General features: G+C 42.4%; 1 protein-coding gene across 3 annotated transcripts in view; it reads right to left on the reverse strand.

Moving 5' to 3' along the window:
- Positions 1 to 5,190: 5,190 nt before the first annotated feature.
- MLXIP (MLX interacting protein) overlaps positions 5,191 to 12,620 on the reverse strand; it is a 47,038-nt gene continuing 39,608 nt past the window's right edge. For 2 of the 3 annotated variants that reach the window (XM_035340634.1, XM_035340633.1), the window contains 2 exons: positions 11,197 to 11,326; positions 5,191 to 10,554 (listed from right to left, as the gene is read on the reverse strand). In XM_035340634.1, coding sequence (XP_035196525.1) covers positions 10,433 to 10,554; positions 11,197 to 11,326 — 252 coding nt within the window. In that variant the 3' untranslated portion in view covers positions 5,191 to 10,432. Of the gene's footprint in view, positions 10,555 to 11,196; positions 11,327 to 12,620 lie in introns of those variants that run through there. The other variant, XR_004754792.1, reaches the window with a different exon arrangement.

Raw genomic sequence — 12,620 nt, forward strand, 5'->3', positions numbered from 1 at the left:
CCCAGCTTGTGAAGGCTGAATTATTGTGGCTGTGCAGCACACCTCGAGCCTGGCTTAGGTTCAGCACAAGCAGCAGCGCTGCTGGAAGGACGCTCCATCAGCTCAGGCATGAGCAGTGTGCCAAAAGGCACCCCAGTCAATTGCTGCAGGCACCCAAATGTCCTAGGAGCAGCAAGACCTGTCGTCATCTTGTTTTTCCTTTGTTGCATCAACCCTCGGTTATCCCCAGTAACGGGGAGGTTAATAACGTGATGAGTTCAGTTCAAGTCACCATGCAAATTTCAAGCCAGTGTAAGCATCAGAATCAGTTCTGAAATTAACACTATTTATAAAAACATATACATGTAAATTAATTTCACGTGAAACACCTATTTAAAATGCAAGTAAAGGATCTCTCCTCTCTGCTGCCATCCCTTCACTGACAGTGGTGCAGACCAGCACAGGACTGCCTGCTCCGGAGTGCTCCGATTTCTGCTCCGGACGCCCAGGAGGCTGCAGCAGGACTGAGCCCCTCCATCCCAGTGGCACCAGTGCTCCTCCTCTGCGAGGCTGTCAACAGCTGAAGAGAAACTGGAGCAAGGGATTTTGGTACCAGCCCACCTCCTCCATCGTCCTGTAAATCCTCTCAGTGCAAACACTAGGAAGGAAAGCGACTTACCCTTCCGTTGTGGTGGTTCTTCAGGATGGTGCCATTGGTGCTGATGCAGCTCTTTGTCCTCCCAGTCCACGGCCACGCCTGGCGCTTTTGTTCTGGTGAAGCATCTGTAGCAGGAGGTGGGGGCATGAAGCTGGGCCTTTTTTTTTTTTTACAAGAGACTTACCTGTAACCTTCCTGGCTTAGTGAACCGGGTGCCGAGAACTTGCAGGGGAGCTGCAGGGAAGGCATTTGGCCCTGCCGAGTGTCTGGATGCTGGTGACATTTGAGCAACAGAAGGCAGAGCCCAGGGTCTTTATGGACTCTAGTGGAAGAGCTGTCCTTAAAATGACAAGAGGTGCTGCAGATCTGGTCCTGCTTTCCCCAGACTTCCCTGGGAAGAGAGGTTTCTTGACAGAACTGAGCCACTGCCAGTGCCCAAAAAGCACCAACCACTCTGGGTGCTCTCAGGAAAGCACTCTAACTTCCCAAGAGGAACGAAAAGACCACGCTCTTTGCTGGAGCCAAGGGAAGAATTCCTCCCAGATGGGACCAGTCTGGGACACCACTGCAGAGATGTCAGTGTTAGCAGACAGAAGGATGAAGGCAGATCTGAGACCTCTGCTCTAGTTTCTGATGTTGACACAGGTACCATCAGCTCTCCTTCCTGTTGGTGCCATGCTAGCACACCTCAAGTTCAAAGAACATTTTAATAAACCATCTCGGACTTGTGTGTGAGCTTTGTGCAAGCACAGTGAGTGGAGTTCAAAGGTGTTTTCTTTGCTCCTGATACTTCTGCATCAGGAAGCCACCTGCCAGTGTCAGTGCCAACCCGTGAGAAGCAGAGGGACACCGGCAGCCGTGGCACTCTCTCAGATTACCCCGCTTTGATTAAGGTCTACCAGTTTCCCCAGGGGCCAAGAGGTGCAATTCCAACCTCACACCCTTGATTTTGAATAGAGGAAGAGGGAATGCAAAAGGATCACTAGGGATGTGCTTATCCCCAGAGCAGAAGTGGCATCTGCTGACCTTATCAGGTAGGGTCAACCAACCGCTGCAAGCAGGAAGACGTGTAAATCCTGAGAGGTTCGACATCACCATTTCCAGTGGCTGATACAAACCACGTAAACCTTGCTGAATCAGAGGACTATAAATGGCCACTCCCTGTGGTTTTGTGTCTCATGCACATCTTTTCTTTCACGTTCTGAGTATGTAACACTTATACAAAAGTGTTTTCCTTGGAAAGGGAAACATTTGCCTGAAGGTCAAAGGAGACAAAAAAGTGAGTCAGATGGCTGGTACCAATTAACGTCATTGAGAAGAAAAATTGACCCCAAAAAAGAAGAGTTGTTCTTCCCATGGGAGCACAGAAGTGTGCTGTCAGCCCTGCAGACTCAGCTCACCTCAGGAGTGAGCTCACATGCACGGGGTGCAGGCTTGGAGCAGGGAGACACAGGCTTGTGCAAAACTGTGGCAAGCCACTGCTCTTCCACGTGCTTCAAACAGCGCTCTGCCACAAGCGTTTGGGATGCAGCAGGGCAGGCAGCCGGGTACCAGAACATCAGACTTCAAAGGGCTGAGGTCAGGAAGCTATGGCCAGCACCCCTCCGAGGAGTGAGAACAGGACAGAAGTGCATACAGAAGTGAGACAGAAAGAGTGGCTGCAGGTAGGCTGAAACACTGCGACACAAGTGTATCACCAAAGCATTTCTGACTGCTTTGTACTCATTTCTGCATGCTTTGTAGCAAACGGGTCCGGAATTTGTCAGCACTGTGTGGCCATCTGGCTGCTTGGGTACCTGCCTTTCCTTTGTCTGCCTCAAAACAGTTTGCTCCCTTCTGACACAGAGGCTTTTTTTTTTTTTTTTTGAAAACTCTTCCCCCTGCTCAGAGAAGATGGGGCAGCTTCGGAACAGGGAGGGAAATGAAGCAGTTAGGGTGACGTTGGGTGACTGAGTTTGGACTACACAGTTGAGAAGCCCTGAGAGCCACCATTAGCTGCATTGCAGCTGTGGTTGTGTGGCTTTCTTCTCAAGAGGTTCTCAGGACCTCTCTAGCCCACACCCCAGACAGAGAGCTCAAAAGCTCACACTGAAGCCCAGAGACTCTCAGAAAAAAGCCTCAAGTATTCACAGAGAGCAAGGTGCTCGTCCCAGGAGGACAGTGCTGCCAGCCCCAGACAAACTGCAAGCACAACCATGGTGGGTCCTGCCACCAGGGCTCAGGCAAATCTTCCTCAGCCCTGGGGCGATGTAAGTTGGGGATACACCTGCACCACGTTTTGATCTCTGCTGCGATGGTGAGGCGGTCACTGGCAAAGCTTTCCTGGCAAGGGGTACCCCATTTACACAGGCTGTGTAGGAGATGTCAGAAGGGCAGGCAGCAGGACTTAGGGATGTGATGGAGATATCTTTTGTGGGCCTGTTTGCATTTTGTGATGCTCAAGCCTTGGAGTTTGTGATACATACACATTCTTCTGAGACAGGAACATATGAAACATCTCTCTGGATGATAACAGGGACTCCACTGTTGACACACAGGGAACTTCCCTGCCACCCAAGTATTTATTTTGTCTGCACACCTCCTGAGGGTGAGTAAGAGTCAGGAGGAAAAAGTGCTTATGGGTCAGAGTATCTAAAGAAAGGTTCCCAAGGGTAAATACAAGTAATATATACATATGTGTATATATATATATCCAAAATATCTTGTGAGCACTGGGTTCTTTTCCTTTTGCCCCAGATTCAAATAGTGCTGGGAGAAAGCAAAATCTGCCAGAGCTGGGTTACAACAGACTCACAGGAAAATATTTGGCATTTCAGTACACGTAAAGGGAGCCCTGAGCTGTTCTCCCACTGAAGTGCAAATTCCCTTACAGCAGTGATTTCATTTGGCATTAATTTGCTTTGAGCAAATCTACGTTTGCTTTTTGTACTGCTCAGGGATTAGCAGAATCAGCCACAGAAATAAGCCAATTCAGTAACTGTCTTTTGGCTTATCAGCTACAGCTATACCAGCCTCACTGAAATCACCACAAAATCAGTAATAAAGAAACAGTGCTCTGCAGCCACAGCTTCCTCCCAGAGAGGTCTGATAGCATCGCTGCAGTACCACTAGCATTTGTGTGCTTGGTTGAGAGTGAAGTCAGGCCAAAGCGTTGTTTTACTGCTGTTCAAATAGCACTGATCTTCACCGACTTCTCCTACCAAAATGCTTTGTGTGAGATCAAGGTAGAGATATTAAAAAAATTAAGTGCGAACAAAGCAAGAAAACTGTTGTACGTTCTTATACCTTCTCCCAGAATCACAGGCCTGACTCATCAGAATTTCTTATGAGCTATATTAGGTCAAAGCAACCAGTCACAAAGGTGAGATTAACGAGCATCAACTCTTCAGCAACGCTTTTAAAATAAAATCCCTCTTTTCACTCATCTATTACCTTTCACTTTCACTAGAGCGCTGCCTCCACTAGACCCAAGAAAATCCAATATACCACCAAGGCGACAGCTGAAGCAGAAAGCTGTAGCATCCTACCAAGAAAAAAAAAAAACGTCATTAAAGTCAAAGGTGAAATGAAATGTGTTTCATTTTTTAAAATGGACTTAAGCAGCTTACACTAACACTGCCTACCACTGACATCATTTCCATGGGAATAACATGTTATGCAAACTTAGCACTGCCCGGTAGAGTCCACCAAGGCAGTATTTCAACCAAGAGCCCCAAATCCAATCCTCTAAGAAAGTAAGAGCAATGGGGCTCAAGGTATCAGGGTAGTCCCTAAAAGTTTATGAGATTTACCTTTCCTGGATAAACACCAAAGCTACCTTTGAATTACTAGCTGGTAAGTTAAGAGTAGACATAGAAATAATTATTTATATTTGCTTAGTTTTTTCCACACAAAATGTACTTATTTGCACTGTTATGCTTCATATAGTCAACAACCAGGGTCTGTTAACTCTAGGTACACATCAGAACCTCAATACATTCGGAAAATGTCATGCAAAATGTGGAAGAACATGCTGAGTGTTATTAGGTGAAAAAAAACGTAAGCACTGCAGACAAGTGGACTTGTGGAGGTCGTGCTGTAGCCAGCCTGTTCCTTCCCAGTCCCTAACAAGCATCACTGAAAGGGAGCAGAGATGACTACAGAAGGTAATTTTCAGTTTTTGCTAATCTGGCTAATGCTTTGGTGAGACAGGGAAAACCCAGCACAGAGCAAATACAGCCTGGTGGCCAACGCCTGAGAAAAGACAAACCACTCATACGTTCTGAGAAAGTCCAGCAGAGTTGATTCTTTCAGTCAAGATGGGCCCAAGGGACACGAAGTTTCTTTGAGCTTCTGAAGCATGGAGTCATTTTAAGAGGATATAAGCCTTGCATCAGGAAAGCCAAATGCACAGATGCCAAAGGGCTGACTTCAACACCACTGATAATAGGGAAACGAGCCCTTGTCACCTTCCAGAGTTGCAAAAGGGATGGCAAAGTCCAGGAAGATTTCCACTTACCATTTCCCCACTTTGAAGCCAAGTTCTGGGTAAAAAATGAAGACGTTACAACTAGTTTCTTCCAAAAAATAACCTTTATTGTTTTGGTTGTAAATATAAAAAAATGCATTGCACAATTTAACAGACCTACTGAAAAGTGCTACATATCAACAGCACAACAGAAGTTGTGTCATGCAACAGAACAGGAAACCTAGGCAAAAGCAAGAGTACAACCTGAAGTCCTCAAACCTCCAAGCTTTTTTTTTTGAACAACAAGAATGAACTCCATTCACTTAAACACATCTAAATACAAGAAGAGGAGGAGCAGTTTGTTCTTTGAATTGCTAAGTAAGACAATTGCTCCTAACTGGTATCTTCTGATTCAAAACCCTATTCATGTTGGAAATGTTCAGATATAAAAGCAGTTCAGACGATGGCTAGAAAGCCTTTGTATTACATAGCTAAGATGTTCTTCCTTCTAACTGAATCAAGTTTTGCAGATCAATCTACAATTTGGTACTACCACTTCTGCTATAACACAGCAAATAAGCATGAAATCCATCCAAAAAACAAAAGGGAAGTTGAGGCCTTAGCTGACGTTGTGGAAACCATACTGGGGTCCCATACAAGAAACCCCTCAAAAACAAACGATCTCCTCAGAAATGCAAGTCTATAAATTGACAGAGAAATCGGAAAATTCCTGTTGTCTCCCCTAAAAAAAAATACCTCCTACAAGTCACCAAGAGCTGTCCACAGTCCTCTGAGATTTGTGCAACCGAATCCATAAAGCACCTAAGCCAGGGATCATCAGCCTTTTCATTCGGGGTGTTTTTTTTCTTTTTCCTTACAAAAAGTGCAAAGAATGATAGAAAAGAGAGAAGAAAAAAAAGTCAAAATAGTTGACTATCAGTTTTATTTTAGCAGTATCTTCATGTTGGGAACGTTGAGGCAAGAATTATCCGTCCCAGAAACACAGGAAGTGATTTAGCTTCCAAATAATTTGGACTAAAAAAGAATTATGTTACTGAATGGTTTTGCAGTGAGCTTCTTGCAAACAAAATGAAGTCTACCCAGCCCCTCACCTCTGCAATGTGAGCCTAAGTGTGGACACACACACTGTGGAAAAAAAAACCTGAGGGCACAAAATAAAGGGATGCTATTTTCCAATGCAATCTGCCAGCCCTTTGACTTCTTAAGCCATTCCAGATTTAGAGATTTAATCGTGTGCATCTTTACTAGGTTTCTGTCAGACTTTGGGGTAGGTGTGCCCCTGAGTACGTGGGAGGGAAAGACAGTGAAGTCAGCAGGAAAGGCCATTTTTCTCCTTCCTTCCTCCCATCCATCCACACAATTTTTCACCACCTCGGGTTCAAAGGGGCACAGTAATGCCATGCAGATGATACCTTCTCTTAAAACCAAGGGAACCCCCACTTTGTCGTTTCACTGAGTTTTCCACGTTAGGGTTAAGAATGTAAGACTTAAGATGCATCAAATGCATACAGGACCCCAAGATCCAAGGCACAGATAGAAGTATTCTAGTAAGTCTCCCTTGAAGGAAAGCTCCCCTAGGGCTCTGGAAAAGCAGGGAAGAACACGGCAGTCGGATCAAATGGTAGTAACAAGGAACCCATGGGTTCTGCGCAGAGATTGGACTGCCAGATGAAGCACGGTCTTGTCAAAATCCCTACTACTAATTAATTTATTAAATTCTAGTCTGCTTTCACTGCTTATTTCTCATCTTAACAGGAAGTATCATACAAGACTAATAAGTTCATCAGATAATGCATAATTTCTCTAGAAGCTGGGGAGAGATTAGGGGCTTCTACAGCGTATTGATTAATAGAATTTGAGGTCAGAAGGCACCACTAGACAATCTGTTTGATCTTGGTGGGTATCACAGGCCACAAATATTTTATCTATCCCCTCCCTTATTGAGCAAAATATGTTGGATTTGACTAATTATGAGCTGCATTTGCTTATGTGGGGATTCTTTAAAAGTCTGGACCAATTCACTGAAGACTGACATGCATCATCTGTAATTCTGTGTAGACTACAGGCACCGTGTGTTTTGCTTGCTTAACGTACTTTGGTGACATAGAGGAAGTCGGACTATGTAAGTCAGGGGAGTAAGTGGTACCAAAGTTTTGTTTTGTTTTCAAAAAAAAAGAAATATATTACTTAGAGTCCCGAATGAGGAAGGCAGAAAGACTAAACAGTTCAAATATATATCCAAGTGAGAATCTAGACAGGAATTAATACATACGTGGCCAATCTCTTTTCACACTAATCCTCAGTACCTCAAATGTGCAGAGATGAGATATACCATATAGCTTTTTCCTCCTGTGCTTCCAAATAAAGTAAAATCACACCCTTCACAAAGTTGACTGATAAGAGAAAAGAATTCTGATTTGTAATAGTTAGGTGACGAAAATACACTGAATCACTCCTTCAAAGAGGAGCCACATCATTTCTGGTAATTGAACTATGTGGAAAGTATCTTTACACTACTCCTTCCTTCCCTCCCTCCTACACTCTTGCCTAAGTGAGTGATCTTTGATTTATTCTTTTTTTCTCTTTACTATGTTAAGATTTGCAGTCTTGTAGAAGTGCCGTGAGCTTGTTCCTCCATCACAAATTATTACAATAAGCACTTTCCCTCCAATTGTAATCAACTCATGATGCAATGAGTGTGATGTTTTTTTCCATTCACATCCAGATCAGAACTGCTAATGGGCAATACTTTTTAGCATTTCAGTCATACACACACCCCCTTTCTATTTCTTTAAGGTCCTTTTTAGCTTCCAATTCATTCAGTGACATCTGAAATGGTAGGATTTAAGCTTAGAAATCACCATACTTCCCTAGGCTTTGAGGAATGCCTGTAGCACACTGTTTGTTGAGACAACACTGTAGTGTTGTGAACACTGCAACCTCAGTTGCAGACACCTGGTTAAGAACATGGTAAACAAAAACAAACAAACAAACAAAAAAAACAGGCAAAACTGCTGCCTGACGAGCAGGAGACCACATTGCAGGGGAAGCATTACAGGATAGGCTTATCTGAAAAGTACAGAAAAAACACAAGTGAGTCTGTTCCTGGACAATTTGCCTGCTGACTTCTTTCTAGAAAACTGGATACATATTTTTAACATGCAAATATGCATGTAGGTATCTGTGCATCTCAACAAGATAGCACAGTAAAGAACTTGAGGGGTGCTCCCCAGCTAATCACACTGTTAAATGATTTAACTGGAACCAAGTTCACAAACAGTGATAGAAATAGGAGGACTAAAACACTGATTAAAAATTAATTTAGACTTATTCAACATCTTTTATCTAGATGCATCCCCAAAATACTGCTTATTTGAATAAACTATGTTGTATGGAAGACCTGGATATGGGTTCCCCTAGAAAAGCTACTTGCTATTTCAGTTTTTTTCCATGTGCCACAAGATTTAAATGATATGTCAGATCTACTGTAAAAGAAAAGAGCATCTTGAATGTATGCACAGCTACAGAAAGGCATGCTGGTACTTCGGTCACGCTGCTTTGCCTTCTCCTTACATTCCTTCCCCCTGAATGGCTACCTGCACAAGTCCCTTTCAGCCCCCCTCTTCCACAACTCTCAGGCTCAGGGAGAGGGCCCTGGGGCAGCCCTTTATGCTTTCTTCTTGTTACAGTCCTGCTCACACATAAGCCAACTCTGCAATGAAAGCCACTAGCTGCGAAATCTCAGGATAAGGAAGAAAGGAAAATTATTCTCTGTGCTCAGTCCCACTCCCCAAACCTATTGCTGCTTTTTAAGGTTTGGCCCAGCAAGTGGGGAAGATTAGGCACAACGCAGAGAAAAAGCACATCCCCTAAAGGAGAACCTACTGACCCCATTTCAGAATTTGCTATGTCCAAATATTTAAGCTGCTCCTCAGCTTTGCACTGAGAGCTTGCTCTTCAAACTGGAAGAAACTACTTGGGGGAGGTGACAGGGAAACTTTATCCACACTCTGAATAGCTCTAAAGCATCAGAATCAAGAGTGGCATTACAAGGGTCAGAGGATCATTCCAGACTACATCAAGAAAAACTGGCCAGAATGAACATCCCAGTGATGTCTAAGGATGGACAGACTATCACTGCTGTAACAAGACTAAGCTTATCTGCAGTGAAGGGCAGTACTTCAGGGACTGCCACAGAAAAATGTTATGCGGGTTTTAACTTATCTTTATGTGTTTTATAATTCCTGTTGAACATAACTTTACCATACAGACCAAGCTTGGCTAAGTCCTTTAGGTATTTGAAATAGAAGGCAAAAAGAACAGGTAAAAAAGACAAATCTAAAAATTGACTACAAGTCCATGTGGTTTGATATGCTTTCTGAGACAAAAAAAAAAAAATTTCTTAACGCTATGAATTCCATTTTAGTCTTTGAAGCACTATGACATTTACCTATGGATGTGTTTTATATGTGCACATTTTATGAGGAAGGCAGCTGAACTCTGCAGAGTGCAAGAAAACAGTTCAGAGGTTAAATAGATATGAAATTCATGTATCTATCTTGATTGCAGAATCTGTGCAATCTATAACTGCTTTTTTGCACTTACTGCACAGCCTGCTACTCACTTGCAATGGCTATATCAGAAAAATAATAAAAATCAGCTACTTTATTTGCTAGAAAATAAAGCATGCCTTGGAACTGATCATATGCAATGGTACACTCATTAAAATAAAAATACACAAAACACAGCCTGAGATTTTAATTTAGTATTTTCCACGAGTTGACGTCGCTGATGGATTTTTCTTCTCCTTTGGTTTTTAATATAATCCTGTTTAAGCAGTTGTTTACTATTCAAGTAAAACAAATGGAACTGAACACCAGAAAACAAAATGAAAAGCAGATTTTGCTTCACAAAATTGAAAGTTGAAAGTATATTTCCCCTTTAAGAGAACATTCCTTGGTGTACAAGATTTACACTTCAGAGAACTTAGTACTTGAAGCTGTCTTATAGAAAGATGTTTGTTGCATACGGATGCATGCTGCATTGATGGAGATATATTGCTGCCTGCAGGAATCAAACCTGCTAAATTTACCTGAGCTTGGTGTTCTCACTTCATGGAGTAGAGTACAGCACTGAAGAGGAATCAAAACGTTACGACAACGTTGCATCACACTTCCACATATTCTGAAGGCAGAGACAGATGCCCTGAAGGTCTTGGGTGATGGAGAGTATTCTTTCTAAAGTGCACCAACTGAAAGGAGACTCACCAGGCTGCTAGACTGGCAGGTTCTCCACCCCTTGTACAAGCAACTCACTGTCTTTGGTTGTTAGGTTTCACCAGATGCTTTGTTCATCTTGCTAACTGCCTCTGTGGCTTGCTCTGGCAGGCACGATGGATCTGACAGAATTGAGGTGCTTGTACTTAGATGCCGAAGGCTGCTCAGCACCACTATAAAGAAAAGTCAGAAAAATATCAAAAAACAATTAGTCTAACTGCAAACAAATCCATGCAGCACAGTGTGCTGGTACTGCAATCGTTATGAATTATGATTTTTTTTTTCTGCAAAACGTGTACCTGCACTTACAGCAACAGCAAGAAACAGGGATGTGTAAGAACTGTGCCCAGAGAACAACAGCGATCTGCCTGTTTCTTCTACTAAAAAGAGCACTACTCAGCAACTATAATTGTAAACATAAATATTTGCTGAATTCTAAGTGGTAAAGGGTCAAGCAATCATGCTCAAACAGAAGGTCATTTCAATAGGGAATGCAAACTTCCGAAGTCGCTTCCTTCCTGACGAGACAAATCACACTGCTAAACTTTACTCCATCTAGAGTGGAATATTTGAAATTTAAATGCTGCTTGAGATTAAATTCTAGAACCTGTATTAAACAATTTATTTTTTTTTCTGCTCAGTGTTAAGCATGCAACCAAGTACCTTTGCAGCTAGAAGACATTCTTATTTTTCCACTGAGACAATAAGAAGGGACTAAAAAGTCATATTCAACATCTGTCTTACTCTTTTAAGAAATGGTATTATATATGGTCTCACTGTGATCTCAAATTACTGCTTGACAGAACTTCACTTACTTGGCCTCAGAACAGGGAGAGAACAGTGCTGATCCAGCCATGCTATTGCAGTTTGATTCAGATCCTTAAAGCTTGTTGTGGAAACCATCCCATTGAAGGACTCAAACAATGGCTTAATAATAATGCTGAACTGCAAATCATCAAATGTTAAGGGAGATAACAAATGAAAAAGATAATAGAGCTCAATGTCCAGAGAAAACAATTTTTAGACTGCAACATTTCAAAGAGGTATTTTAATTATTATTATTTATTTTTAAGATCTGTGACACTACAACAAAGGAAAAAATTGAAGCTCAGTTCCCAGTTATACCAACGCTGATTACTTTTTGTAAAATGCCTGTACAACTGACTTGATCTTCTACAAACCAGCTGCATGCCGTGGCACTGTTGTGATTGCATGAGCATTTAAAACTTCTAGGTAGGTGTATGATTTGTACGATTTCTTTGTTGCCACTTTTTCCGTGTAACACTGATGCTTTTATAGCAAAAGGATATAGAAGCCTTAGGGTAAACAAGTTCTTTGCTACTGCAGCTAAACAAAGACTTCAAAGTCTGTCAGATGAGTTTTCCTACAACAGTCACCATACCTGAACTCAAAACAGTTTGCTCGAACACTTCCATGACAACTCCACAAGCAAATGTACCTGTAAGTTGGAATCTATTTCAGAAGCTGGCTGTATGACAAAACTCATCTGAAGGCTCAGAAACTGTGGTTTTTACCATGTTAGCCCAAGAGGGATTTTCTGACTACAGAGCTGCCTGTGAGAACGTGGCCCAAACCAATCTCAGGACTGTGATACACCCCTATCTTTCTCACTGTTGCTTGCTAACAATCAAGATAGGTCTAACAATTACCTGGAATACTCTAGGGGATTTGCATGTGGTTATGGACTTTTATGGTGACTGGGTATTCTTTTGTTGACATCCTACTATTAAGAAATATTCTGTGCTTGGGTTATCTCCAGTAGCCAAAGACCAGATTACTCACTTCCCTCTCATATGCAAAAGAAACTGCGATATTCTCATATTTGTAATGAAACTGCCCTTCTCTCTCTTACAGTCATTTAATGAGGAGGAATTTTTTTTTAAATTATTAATAGCACTCACCCCTGGACCTTGTCAGCTTTTACATCAAGACCTGAAATAAGCTAGCAGGTGTTAAGCAATCTATCCAGAACAGAAAACCGTTCCCTCACAATTACATCCTGACTTGCAAAGGGAAGGTGGGGAAGACTACTTTGTCTATCAACCTTTTCTTTTACCAACTACAACAGCCTTTCTCTTTCTCCAGATACCACAGGCCCAGCTACCCCAAACTGCACCTTCATCCCAGATAACCTCTGCCACTTTCTACAAGCCTCTCACTTCCAAATTCTGGAGCTATTTTAACATTTTTGAGCAGCACAAATTCACTCAACAAACAC

The sequence above is a fragment of the Oxyura jamaicensis genome, chromosome 15 (genome assembly GCF_011077185.1).
Source record: "Oxyura jamaicensis isolate SHBP4307 breed ruddy duck chromosome 15, BPBGC_Ojam_1.0, whole genome shotgun sequence".
NCBI classification, from domain to species: domain Eukaryota; kingdom Metazoa; phylum Chordata; class Aves; order Anseriformes; family Anatidae; genus Oxyura; species Oxyura jamaicensis.